Source organism: Semicossyphus pulcher, unplaced genomic scaffold (assembly GCF_022749685.1).
Source record: "Semicossyphus pulcher isolate SPU_LCO1_2020_fin unplaced genomic scaffold, fSemPul1.0.p SCAF_12, whole genome shotgun sequence".
Taxonomy (NCBI): domain Eukaryota; kingdom Metazoa; phylum Chordata; class Actinopteri; order Labriformes; family Labridae; genus Semicossyphus; species Semicossyphus pulcher.
Window position 1 is genome coordinate 10697425 of NW_027211626.1, and position 13622 is coordinate 10711046.

The window sequence follows — 13622 nt, forward strand, 5'->3', positions numbered from 1 at the left end:
CTGGAGATGATTGTTGATTTGGAGCAGGAGATAATGCAAGAAAAATGATGCTTTATGCTCAGATTGTAAGAAAACCAATTTAAATCAGCACTTTTTTATATATTCTGCACATTAACATTAAATTGTAAGAAGAGATGCAACAAAAAAAATCATAAAACTCTGTTTTTTTCAATTAAAGTGATATGCACAATGAGCTGGGCTGCACTCATAATGCTTATTACATACAGGGAATGTTTCTGCACACTTATGCATGCTTGTTTTTAGTATGTGTGCTAGATTAAACGCGCATGTTTAGCCTAATTGAAGCAAGAATTAAAACCATCTTCATCTAAAGGCACAAAAGCAAATAGAGTATATTAAAATAGAGTGTAAAGTGCTGCAATGTCTTGCCTCTCCAGTCTGTCTAATCACTATGTGAGTGAAACATTCATGGTACACTAGATCAGTTCAATATTTAATTTCTCAACAAAGACTACATGATGGAACAGATGCTCAAACTTTGTATGTTTCTCAGGAGAGCAAAACTCACTTTCAGGGAAGCTATTGAGCACTGCGATTGTGTACAAGCTCGGCGTTTGTGTTGACTTCTTTGGGCTCTTCACCTATGCACCAAACTTACAGTGGCGGATAAAAAAGATGTTCAAACATACTAAGTGTGCGGAGTGAGTCAGTGCTCAAACCATGGACTGAATACATCAATTGTTTACATCCAGGGGCACTGAAAACTCATGTGTGGAAGCACATTAGCGATGCACCAAGGTTGGCCTTTGCCTCCATGTCACATTTCAAGTGAAAATTTGACTTGGCATGTTTACATAGGATTTCTTCATCTCCCTTTTAAACCCCTATGGGCAGGCTGAAGGTGAGGGGAACTAAGATTATTATCCCCCCGTTTCTCTGAGGAGCTTTTCTTTATGCACACCCTCACAGATGTCGACATTTGGTTAGGCGGTGTACATAGAAGCCCCAGATTATCTAGCGCTTCAGGAAGTCTGTTTAGCTAAAGTTAGGAGTGGTTACTTTCCGGCACCTTCCTAATTTACCCCTCGTGTTGAATGCAACCTGGAGACCCCTCTGCGCTTAGTTAAACATCTGTGTTTAAGTGAGTGTCAAAGGGAAATATTGGTGATTGAATAGCGCTGTCCTTTGAAAAACCAAAGGTCTGAGCTGTAATGATGTTCACATCAGTAGGCTCGGCTTGTGCAGGCGTGGATCTAGTCACAGGAAGCGTAACAGATGGTGTACTATATGTCATAATGCTATAAAATCCAACAGGAATTGACAATTGAAATCCCACCCTGGAGTTTGCCTCTTTTAGCTTTGGCATAATCTTCTCAGGATTTCAATTGCAAAGTCAAAGAGAATAGTCTAGCACACGGGGACTAGTTATCTGGGGCAAATGCGGTCTAAGGTTGACAATGCAAAGGCTATGTTTATGTGCATCACACTTGCTTTACTGAATGTTTCCCAGAGTGCAAGAACATCCTCCCCTGAATTCTATTCCTCTTCCCACGTCCCAGCAGTGCTGCCGTGGAAAGTAGGCCAAGTGAGCACCAGGGCGTTGCTTTTTTAAGATGATCAGTTTGTCAGTGTGTTTTTGTGTGCGCTCAGGACGGCTATTCATGTGGCTTGACTCTGTAGAACAAAGAGCAGCATTATACAATTTGCAGCACTTCCACTAGCAGAGGGAAAGGGAGAGGTTGGAAAAAATAGGGACAGGACAAGTGCGGATGAAACAAAGACAAAATCTGGCTTGTACTCTAATTCATTTACTTCCTCTTTTCCACCTCTTTGTTGCAGCAAAAAGGTCCCTTGCCAGTAACACTCCTCTGCAGGATCGTACTGTACTCTGGCTGGCGTGGATTATTTTTAGCTATTGCTGTGCAGCTTTCACCTTGACTCCCTCTGTCTTGACATCATAATTAACATTTCTGTTAATAGTAACAAAGTTCAATATTAATAAGGATCTCTGACAGAAATCAAAATGCAGCGCTGGAGCGGTAATGAATTGTTCTGCATTGCTCATATAAGAGACACCTTGCCAATCAGCATCAAATCTGAATCTCCTTAATGATGCTAATCCCCGCAGAAGGAAATTAGAGGCGCTGATGCAACACGTAGAAAATATACGTTTTGATGTGAGCGTCTGGAGAATCATCGGACTCCTGCAGGTTTTGCCAGTCTCACTATAAGTTGGCAAAAGCTCCATCACAGGGGTCAACAGGCAAATTAAAGTTCTCCTGAGGACTGAGGCAAAGGCTGCTGCCTGTGTGGTCATGCACATGCGCTCTAAAAGAAGAAGAAGAAAAAAAACAAGGTTAAAGCTGATGCCTCCCGTTTAGAGGCCACATCGCCCAGTGCAACACGTGCTAATATTCTACTTATTGATGAGATTTTTAAATGACCTTCAGAGTCAGATTTTTTCTTGCACCATTTTTTTCTGAGTGGCACTTGGAATTAAAGCGTCCCTATTAGAAATTCAGATTTAGGGCTGAATAATCACATTTACCTAACGTCCATCAACGCCACATTGTGTGGCAACTTTTTTAAATAAAGATTTTTTTTTCTGATAGGCCCACAAAGCACAGTGATGGACACAATCAAGACGAGGCTCTGGCATAAGAGCGAAGGTATGCTGGATATTTGGTCATGTGTATTTTGGTCTAAATTTCCAGGGGATATTTTAGATGTTAATAGCCCTGAAGTGGTCTCGGTTTCTTATTTAATTTCTCTCGCCTTCTTTAAATGTAATTCGCCCACAGACTGCGCCGCGAGGCTCTAAACCGCGGCACAAACTCGCTCTCATCATTTCCACAGCAGAATGGAAATGCAAATCGTGCGCGCGGGCAATGCCCTTGACAGAACTCACCACTGCACACAATTAACACGAGCTGCTCTGACAGAAGTTAGTGACGAAATGTGAGGTCACAGCGGCTGCGAGGCAGATACTGTGAATGTGTTTATTCAGAACAATAAACGCTTTAAAAATATAAACGTGGACTCTGTAATATGAATATATTTTTTAATTATATTTCCAAAAAGCCACATTTAAATTTAATTGTTGTAATTTTACCCCCGAAAAAAACAAGCACGCGCTTTGCTCCACTTAATCTTTAAGCTATTTAGATAGCTTTATTTTATCTATCTAGTGTGCACGTTTATCAGCAAACTTTAATAATTATCTTTTAAAATGTGTTTTTTTTTTAGATAATTTGTCCAACACATAAACAACCATTTTGTTTGTCCGCTCGGGGGTCTTGTTAGGGGGGTGTTAGATAAACCTATGTTGAGATTTAGCTGTGTTGTCAGTGAAGAACACAGCTGCCTCATATCGACACAATGATCTCAAGTGTAACCAACGAGGGGCGCTGTCCGTCTATCAGCTCTAAATACTTGACACGGATAGCCTCCATGATTGATCTCATCACTCCCAGCCATTTGTGCTTTTTCTCCTTATAATTAAAAATAACGTGTGTTTTAATATTAATAATTAGACCTTTTGAATATACGTCATATCGAATCTCAGAGGTGCATTTATCAGGCCTGCATGCTCAGAGATGGTGGAAGCACGTTTGGAGAGGAGGATAATTGTAACAACAAATCAGGCATTTTAGTTATTTAATTAAAAATAATATATTAATTATAAATGTTGTCTAATTTTACCACTTGTGAAAAAAAAAACATGTAGATTGTTTTATTTTAAACACAACTACAAGTCATTTAAAATGTCATAGTATTTTTATGGCACATGTCACCTGCACGTTAAAAGAAAGAAAAACTTTATTTACAAAATATGTCTTAACAATATAATTAACAGTGTTAGTTGTAAACAAGTGGGCTTGCTGCCTATACTTCCATATGGAAATGTGAATGGAGCGTAACTGTAGGCGTGTTAGATAAATATTTAATGGATAAAGGATCACTTTAAAACAACCTCTGTGATAAAGCCGTGAGCGAACTTGCTTGGTGGCTGCTAATAAGATTTCTTTTTCTCTCTCCAATCAATTCATTAGGAAACAATGCAGGTGAGCAGAATGAAAGTGTTGTCCCAATAAAGTGCATCGATGGACAGCTGGGCAGCGGCCGGCTGATTGACTTTGCCTTGACATCTGGGAGGCCCGCTGGCCCCTGGCACGCGCGCAGGCTGATGTCGCCATTTACATGCAAATGTAAGGAGATCATGAGGGCCTCGCCCCGTAAATTCACACACACACACAAAAAAAGAAGACGTCACCCTCAATACGGAGGAGGCTCGTCCCGCCGAGACGGGAGGTCTTCGGAGTCATCGTGTACATTTTTATGGGGAGCCACGCGCGCCGAGGAGTTTGCTTTTATATCAATGGTCAGGCCCGAATCTGTGGGGGTTCATTCATTGTGGCCACTGAATAGAAGAATGAGATAACAGCCAGCCGTGTCATCAAGCGGTCATTTAAAAGAGCCTAGATGCACAGATAGTTTGCACTTGTTTCCACCCATCACTTACCTCCAGCGTGCAGCTCAGACAAAAAAAGGCTTTTATTTTGTAAAGTGAGAAATGAGCAAACGTGATCCCCCCTAAATCCAAAAACCCGTGCAAAGTTTCCATGCACACAAGCTCTAAAAAACAAAGCAGGATCAACACTTTCCTTTATTTTTTTTAATGCTTACATTTCACCTAATGATGGAGAGCGCATTTTCCACGGTGTAAGCCCACCACCACGCAGATGATCCCACAGAATGAGCTGAGACGGATTCAGGCTCCGCGCCTCAGTGTGCGGAGCAGCTGACTCCCTCTCTCCACGTCCAGATGGCTCCTGCACACAGATTTGCATTCATTTTCCTCTAATATCTTCTGAAATAGCGGGGCAGCTGCATTTGTTGTCAAATACGGTTTAAAAGTCCCTTTCAGGACAGCATCGTTACCTACGTGACGGGTGTGGAGATCCATTTTCCCTCTCCAGTCAACAGTATCAGATCTAAGAGGATTTGTCTCAAAGTCTCCTAATTTGATAATCAGATTTAAATCGCCTCGGTGCGTGTAATCAGGGGTTAAGTTCTAATAAGCGACTTGAAAATGTGCACCAAAAAAAAAAAAAGGAAAAGAAAAGAAAAGTGAGTTCTGTGAAAAAAAGATATTTGCAATCTCGGTTGAACAGACAAAACATTTAAAACACGCGTCTCGGTTTGTTTCACTGACATTTTTCTTCCTTACAAAAGGCCCCTTTATTTATTTTTATTCCAGTTTTTCACAAATTAAAACTTTGATTTTTCCTAAACAATAAAAACAAGCATAGAAAACCCACACCCTTATTTTGTGACCGGGGCAATTTGGCAATAGATTGTGTCGAGGTGAAAGCAACAGCTTATAATTCACTTATCTTTGGCAGCAGCTATTAACCCTCAGCACCAGCGAGATAGATTGCTCAGGATACAGCACACATCTCTCTTCCTCGCTCCCTCCCTCCTCGCTCCCTCCATCCTCTCCTCCTTTTCACCACTAATGAACCGAATTTTGCTCGCTTGCCCCTCTCAGAGTCGGACATGGAGGCGATTTGGCTCTTTAAAAATAACAAAAAAGGTTATTACTGATTTTTAGAGCACGTGCGAGAAAGAAAGAAAGACACAGACGCGTGGATTTTCCTCAACTTTGTTTAATGTCACGAGACTCTGTGGCTCTGATTCTTTCCCAGCCTCATATAAAGAGGTCAGGAGATCTGACATTATGTTCTGTAAACGGCACAGTGATGATGATGATGTGGTAGCGTATTTTATTCTTACCGCTATAAATAAAGAAAAGCTCGTGCTGTGCGATACAGGAGAGCAAGTGAAGTCAATCACCTGCTGTTAAAAATTCACAATGAAAACTTAACTTCAATTAATAATCACGTCTGATTCTCTGAAATCAGCGTCATATTAATCACATTTCCTTACTATAAAATAAGCAGCAGCGCAGAGTTAAAAATACATAATAAAAATATACAACGTAATATGATCTGCCATAATACAAATATGATTTATGGCCTGTATTCACGCAGCTATTGCGATTCTTTCGATGCACAAGTGAGTAAAGTGTCTCATCAAGTCGATTTGTTTTAATAATCGCAAATTTAATCGATTAAATAAATCAAATATTATCAATTTTAATCCATTATAATAAACGTAATCACGGAAATTGCTATCATCAGGCCAGCTTAAAAAATATAAAGCAATGAATAATGAATTTTAATGTGTTATTCTTTTATTTTTTTTCCTCATTATGTGTGATGGTTACACCCGGTTGAATTTTCCATATCATGAAAAAAGTCAAACTCACCACATATAGGGCCTAAGCAAGAGGAAAAGTGGAGCGAGTGAGTGTTTCTCAGGCTGCTGCACTACAGGGCTGTACCCGTACAGTGGAGCGCCGCTGCCTGACAGGAACCGTCAGAGCTCCATATATGGTCAACGCCCCGCCCCTTCAGCGTCATATTCTGACAGCGCCTCTCCCGTGGGTTTAGAGTTTTGGCTCCCGGGAAAGATTTCAGTCCTCGGGGAAAGAGGGCTTAGTTTTGCATGTTCCCATCCATCGTGCACGACGCGAAAGGGCCCCTTATCCACCTCTCCTGTGTACTAGGAACACCTCCACTGGTGATCAGCCTTTGCCTGTGTTTGTCTTGTGGAGAAGCAGCAGCACCTTTTCAGGAGTGGGTTTTTTATTCAACAAGAAGTCCTGAAGGTTTTGGATGCGGGTGCTTCAGGGATGTGGGCACTTTGAGAGCAGCATCACCCACAAACACAAACAACTGCCATCGATTTTTCTGTGAATAGCACAAAAAAAAAAAAGAAAAAACAAAGAGGAACAATAGCAACACAAAAAAATCTTGTCTATTGAACAATTCACTTTTCCAGTCTGTGGATACCGCTCTAACTAAGTACAGCACTTTGAGAATTGTTCACATCGGACGGACTGAAGAGGGAGGCAAGACCTGTGGACCGGGTTTTCCCTCGCAAGTCTGAATCGGCTCGCGCTACTTATCCCGAGAAAAAAAAAAGAACCAACCCTGAAGGATAACACGCTTTGGACGTTTTATTTCCCCTAATTTCGCAGGAGGCTCTTTTTTCCACGCAAATTGTCCTAAATGTTTGGGATTCAGGAAACTATACCGCGCGGTGGGACGACGATGAAGGAGGAACCGCTGGGTGGACTGAACTCGGTCCGCTCCTGGATGCACACAGCTGGGGTGGTGGATGCAAACACAGCCGCCCAAAGGTACGCATGCCAAAAGCATCTGATTTTTCTCACGCATTCCCTCCTCATCATATCGACCCCTCAATCCCCTGAATACTCTGTATCAATTACGGTCTCCCAATAAATGCCCCCCCTTCGGCTTTCCCCTTCTTTCATTACATCAGATTAGCCATTATTGTGACAAATCAAGAAATCTCCCCCGTAGACTCAAGCGTGCGTCTGCATCTCCAATGTTTCCATCAGCTTCTCCATCATCTAGCATCCCCGGTGTCCGGTGCTTAACCGACATGGTCTCTTGTTTTCTCCCCGCAGCGGTGTCGGCTTGGCACGGGCACATTATGAAAAGCAGCCCCCTTCCAACCTCAGAAAATCCAATTTTTTCCATTTCGTCCTGGCGCTGTATGACAGACAGGGTCAGCCGGTGGAGATCGAAAGGACAGCTTTTGTGGACTTTGTGGAGAAAGAAAAAGTAAGCGGTGTCTATTTTGGAAACGCATGCACTCCTTCCTGCACATAATCAGCACATGTATCGAAATTATGTTCTCTGAAATGGCAGTGGGTTACTAAAGGGGATGTCACGTGTAATATTGATTTTCTTAAAAACTCAATTGCTTGATGACAGAGAGTCGTTTTAAAGCTGCTTCTCTTCTTTTACACTGAAATATATTTTCCCCATCACACACTCGTGATTTGCAGTTTATTGCGTTGATGCTGATTTTCACAAACTGTTGTCTCCTGCAGGAACCAACCAGTGAAAAAACTAACAATGGGATACATTACAAACTACAGTTATTGTACAGCAATGGTGAGTTCAAGTTCCACTCATATTTTTGCAAACACGTGCGAATATATCAAACATAAGTTTGCCTGTCTGCAGAAAAACACATTTAATAATAATAATTGTAGCAACAATAATAAAGGCAACTAAATAATTTTAATAATATAATAACTGTCTGCAGACTTTTTATATTCTTTATTGCATGCAAAGCTTTTATTTTGGAGGGCTTGCTCTTTTTTATTCATTGCCCACAATTCCTCCAAAATTCACACTTGCTCTTCCTCTTCTCCTCTCCCCAGGCGTCAGAACAGAACAGGATCTTTACATACGGTTAATCGATTCCATGACGAAGCAGGTAAGCTGCTGTTACACTTGTTTTTACGCACAGTGCAAAAAAAAAAAAAGCTGCACCTCCACGCTTTCACCTGCGTAAAAAAACAACCTTAACACGCCGTGCAAATGAGATATACATGCACCCCAAAAAAATGTGCTTGCAAAATGCAGTTGTGGCACAAAATAAAATCAAATTACCGGCGTAACACGAAGGGACAGCTTCCATTTTGGCTGTTTGCGTTTGGTCATATCATATTGCAGGATTCTAAAGTCAATTTCAGTGTGCCAGAGTTAGGCGTCTTTGCAGGCTCAACATTAAAATTTAAACAGCACGTCTGCTCCTATGATCTGATTTGACTTTCCCCTGCAAAGACTCAAAGGTGACGCTTTAAACCTATTTATAAATTTGCATTAGTTATTATATTTATACATATAAATATTATTGTATGCTGAGGTGAATTTCCTTCCTCACCCTGCAAATATGTGTGTGACTGTTTTATCCAAACGCGCAAAACAAGTCTTAATGCACGTTTTAAGCCAACGCAAAGAATTGTGGGAGTATTTATAATTCCGGGAATAAAATCAGACGTCTTTATTTCAGCTCTGCAGCCCAGTTTTTGTTATTAAATGTCGGCTTTTAGGCGGATCTTGTTGTGAATAGAGCCGTGAAGCCTGGGCCACTGGTCACAGACAACATTCCTGTGCGAATGATCCGAGTCAATGACGCAGAACAAGCAATTTATGGATTTCTGTTTCTACAGCTGCAAATAGCGACATAAATCAAACCAATAGAGATAATCGGCCGCTTCCTAGACTAAAAAAGAAAAAAAAAGAAAGAGTAAAAAAACACATCAGGTCAAGTAGGACAGGTTTTAAAAAAGCGAGGGAGTGATGCGACCTGGTTCAGATATGTCACTTTTTCAAAGTCACTATTTTTTTTTTAAATTGGCCTAAAACATGCCAGAAAATAACCCTTTAATATCATTAATTTTATTAAATAAAAATAAAAAATATAACGCTGTTTATTTAACTGTATTTTTTTTTAAAGTATTCTGTAAATAATGTGGCGTTTACGTGCCAGCGTTTACATTGGTTGCCGGTTAACTATACGAGGGAGTGAAGTGTCTATCCTTAGAAGAAGGAAGGAGGGAGGGATCGAGGGAGGGAGAGAAGAGCGGCAGAACTGATAGCTCCACGCCATCTGTTTCAGCCAATGCTCAAAAATTACTCAACCGTACCGCCAGACACCGCTTTTTATCCACAGAAAGATCATTGTTAGCGGCTCAAAATAAACAACAGATTGCCCATTAACACTTTCCCCCAAATATCCCCAGATTATAAGCATATTGATGACACTTCTATTGGATCTCTCCTTATGAAAACCTCTCTGTCTCTCTCTCCTGCTCTGTCTGTCTCTCTGAGCCACAGGATATTATAGAGATTAATAAAAAACATACAATTTATTATTATTATTATTAATTTTATAACTGCTTCTAGAAATACTGTCGCTGTTATTTTTATTATAACCCACATTTATCCTTGTATTTTTCTATTGAAGCAGATGTCACTGATGTTTATATTAATTAATGTAATTGACAACACTGTTATTATCTTACCCAGTGTCTGCTCTCATGTAAAATATCCTCTTGTCCTAACATCATGCGTATTCACACCCGGGTTTATTTTATTAAGTGCAAACACAGCAGCTAATTATTTGTGAATTAATATGTGTTTAACAGATTTTCACTCTCTTTCCGTCTCATTTCCGTCTCAAAGGCCATCATTTATGAGGGCCAAGACAAGAACCCAGAAATGTGCAGAGTTCTTCTTACTCATGAAATTATGTGCAGGTAAGCAGTATTATTATTTTTTTAAATATTTTTTTCTACTTCTGTGTGTTTTGCACATCCAGGCAAAAAGTACCCCCCCCCCCTTCCTCCCCTTCCCCTCCCCTTCAATAAGTTTTGACACTCATGATGTGATGCAGAAAGCCAGACTGTCCTGTGGTCCTGCAGCAACCACAGAGGGAGAGAGAGAGAGAGAGAGGGAGAGAGAGAGCTGCTGTCATTTCTAACTTTGATATGATGTGATTCAACTTTGATAGCAGTGTGAATATGACAGAGGAAATGAACTGACTGTCTTTCCCAGTGAAGGCAAATTGAATGTATAATAAACAGCCAGTGACACAGAATCCAAGTTATGTTTTTTAATATGTAGTTTATTTTGTACATTTTAAGAATTGCTGCCAGACACAGTTTCCTGTTTAGTTATGCACACACGTCGCATGCTATGCATCCGTATTACCCCCCTCCTCTCTCTCTCTCTTCCACGCTCAGAGTCAGTTCTCGGTTGATCCCACCTGTCAACAATGATCAGCGAGCCTTTTAGCGTCATTTAACCACATAAATCTCAAGCTCTCATATTGCGCCGCCATTCAGCGGTGTCACTGATACTAAAAGGAAAAAACGCCTTTTGTTGTTATTGTCGAGCTCAGCATGAGCTTTGTGAACATTGAATTCGGATACTGTCGGTTAACCTCTCCTTTGTTGCACCGCTGCATTGTTCGAGTTACTGCTGGGGAGCAAGTGCGAGGCATGAGAGCTGAGAATGATTTGTCTTTTTCCATGCATAAACTCATCACTCACGCTCAATTTATACAAGCATCCATCACTTATTTGTGACACGTTGAATATGCTCGTGCTCTGGAGGTAATATTTTTTTTTTAAGCCAGGAAGGTGCTGCTGAATGAAGAGCTACTTTAACTGCTGCCTATTATCACATAAGAAGATGTGCATAATAAGATCAGCTATAATCAGAATAATCTTATTTTTTCTAATATACCTGATTTGTAATGATATTTCCCCCTCTAATACTTAGCAGCGCCTGAGACATAAAACACATCTTTATTATTGCTGCTGGAAAGTAAATCACACACACATTTAAATAACGTCTGCTTGACTGACATTTGCACAAAATCTTTGTTTTTCCTGCAGCGCCATATGGCATAAATCAATCCTATTCACATATGTTTATATGTTTTCATTTCAAATTCAGGTCCGGGATGATGTATTTGTTTATTTTTGCACTTTTGATTCAAGTCCCAATCAAAAGAAGCGAGAGGCATGCGAGCTATAGGCTCAGGGAGGAGATGGCTGAAACATGTGCTGGAAGATAGATTAGTGCTTTTGAGGCCATAATTGATAAATGCCCCGCAGAAATATTGGTTGAGGGTGGCACCTTGCATCTCCCTCAGAAATAGCAGCTTGGCAATTAGAGGTAAACAAAAGCTGAAGCTGTGAAAAGTGACTCCCCTGCCTCCTGGCCCAATCCCCACTCCCCTCCCCTCCAACGCTAAGCCAAACAACACAACATGTTGTTTTCACCATTTTTATCAGCCATCAGCCTCAATGCAATGGATGGATTGAGTGAAGGAAATCTCATGGCGATTTCTCCCCCCACTCATATCCGAGACGTTTAATAAATGTATATGATTTTTTTATTTATTATTATTTATTTTAAGTGTCGCCCGCTCTGAAACACTCTGTCTTGTGTCCCCACAGCCGATGCTGTGACAAGAAAAGCTGTGGAAACAGGAACGAGACTCCATCAGACCCTGTGATCATTGACAGGTAAGGCCGTGCGCAGCTTCAACTCTGTTTGTGAATGAGTGAGAGTGTCTAAACGGATGAACAAATGAGTCCCCTCCTGGTGTGACAGACGGGCCCGCTTGGGCTGACTCTGCAGCCCTCGGTGTGGGAACCGTGGGTGATTCTGTGTGAGCGTCTGAGGGGCGTCTTTCCCAGGTACCTGTGCACCGAGGGGCGGTCACCACCTGGATAGGGTTTGTTCAATCACAGGTGGTTCAATCACTAGAGGATCATGCTGGGAATACACCTAATTAGCTTAGGCAACTTCACATTTATTTGGCTGGCTTCCCTTCTTTGTTTACGACAGTGATGCTAACACTGTCAATAGTTGTTTTTCATTGACTGTTTCCTTCTCGCGAGTTAGCTGCGAGCTAGATGCCATTAAAGTTTCGCCTTAGAAGGGATAAACATTTTATGTGTGCTGTTTTGTTCTGCACCTTGAGGGAAGTTACATCTGCCACATTTATATTCCCTTCATCACTTTCTAAAGAGGGGGAATAAATGGCCTTCTTCCAGGCATTGACATTTTTCTCACACTAGAAACTATACGTCCCGGTCAGCCTGAATATGTTTATGTAGTTGTGTGTGTTAGTGTGTGTGTGTAAGGTGGATATAGGGGTGAGGCAGGGGGTGTAGTCTGAGCGTCGATCTCAATGTAACTCTCACCACGTAGTAGGGAGAGACAGCAATGCTAATGTTTGACTAGCCGGAATCACTGTTTGCTTAGCGGAGAATGCCTGGTATCTGACAGAGGGGACAACTCTCTTATTAGTAATCAAATAGGGCTGAGCAGTTGTTGCTGCCACTCCACTCCAGCGGCTTCTCATGCATCAGGAAGTAGGAGCCGGCTGCCCTGGGAGCCTGGATGGATTACCAGAGCTACTGCTGTCTGAACCCAAACTCACGCAGACACGCACGAGGATACACACACAGACAAGGGCACCAAACACACACGCATGCTGCTTGTATGTTTATGCTTTTATGCTCGACTGTTAAAGTGCATCATCTTTAAGTAAAAGGTGTTTTTATATCTGCTACAGAAGTGGGTTTCTTATTTTATTAGTCGTGTTGTACGTGCTGGTGAAAGAGCGATTTACATATAACTTGAGACGTCTACTTTGCCTAATTTCCGCTGCTTTTATGTTTGCTTTGTGTCGCTCTGCTGCCTTTTACTGCTTAGAGTTTCGCACACCATTGTTCTTCAATCTGCGGGACAAAACATGTAACATAAGTACAATAAGCAAAATGAATGCATGGAGAATTAAAGTCAAGAAGAGGGGTGGGAAAAAAAAGAAGCAGGGGGAGAAAAAAAAAAAAGAAGCGGATGGATATTGTAAGCTCAACCGGCTCAGGGAGGGCTCGGATTTTCATTGTGACGAGCCTGAATAGGAGTAGAGTATCCCTTTCCTTGCACAATGAGCGGCTCTGTTGAAACACAAAAGCATATGTTCCTCATTAGACCCTCCCATTGTCTCCATGTCGTAACTATGAGCCCGTCAGCTCACCCTAACAGACCCACACAGGTTCCCAGTGACTGAGGGAGGCTCGCAGAGAGGGGTTGCTTGTGAAAGGTTGCAGGGTTTAGAAAGAGTTACCGACGTGACCAGAGCACTCTGACTGTAGGCTCGTACGTAAGATTATTTACAGCAATTACTCC

General features: G+C 41.5%; 1 protein-coding gene across 5 annotated transcripts in view; it reads left to right on the forward strand.

Annotated features, from left to right (window-relative positions):
* The first annotated feature begins 6520 nt into the window (after positions 1–6520).
* Positions 6521–13622, forward strand: part of LOC138588212 (transcription factor COE3) — a 66993-nt gene continuing 59891 nt past the window's right edge. For all 5 annotated transcript variants that reach the window (XM_069658157.1, XM_069658158.1, XM_069658159.1 and 2 more), the window contains exons 1-6: positions 6521–7228; positions 7520–7676; positions 7949–8012; positions 8285–8340; positions 10095–10168; positions 11879–11947. In XM_069658157.1, the coding sequence (XP_069514258.1) occupies positions 7098–7228; positions 7520–7676; positions 7949–8012; positions 8285–8340; positions 10095–10168; positions 11879–11947 (551 nt within the window). In that variant the 5' untranslated portion in view covers positions 6521–7097. The remainder of the gene's footprint in view (positions 7229–7519; positions 7677–7948; positions 8013–8284; positions 8341–10094; positions 10169–11878; positions 11948–13622) is intronic.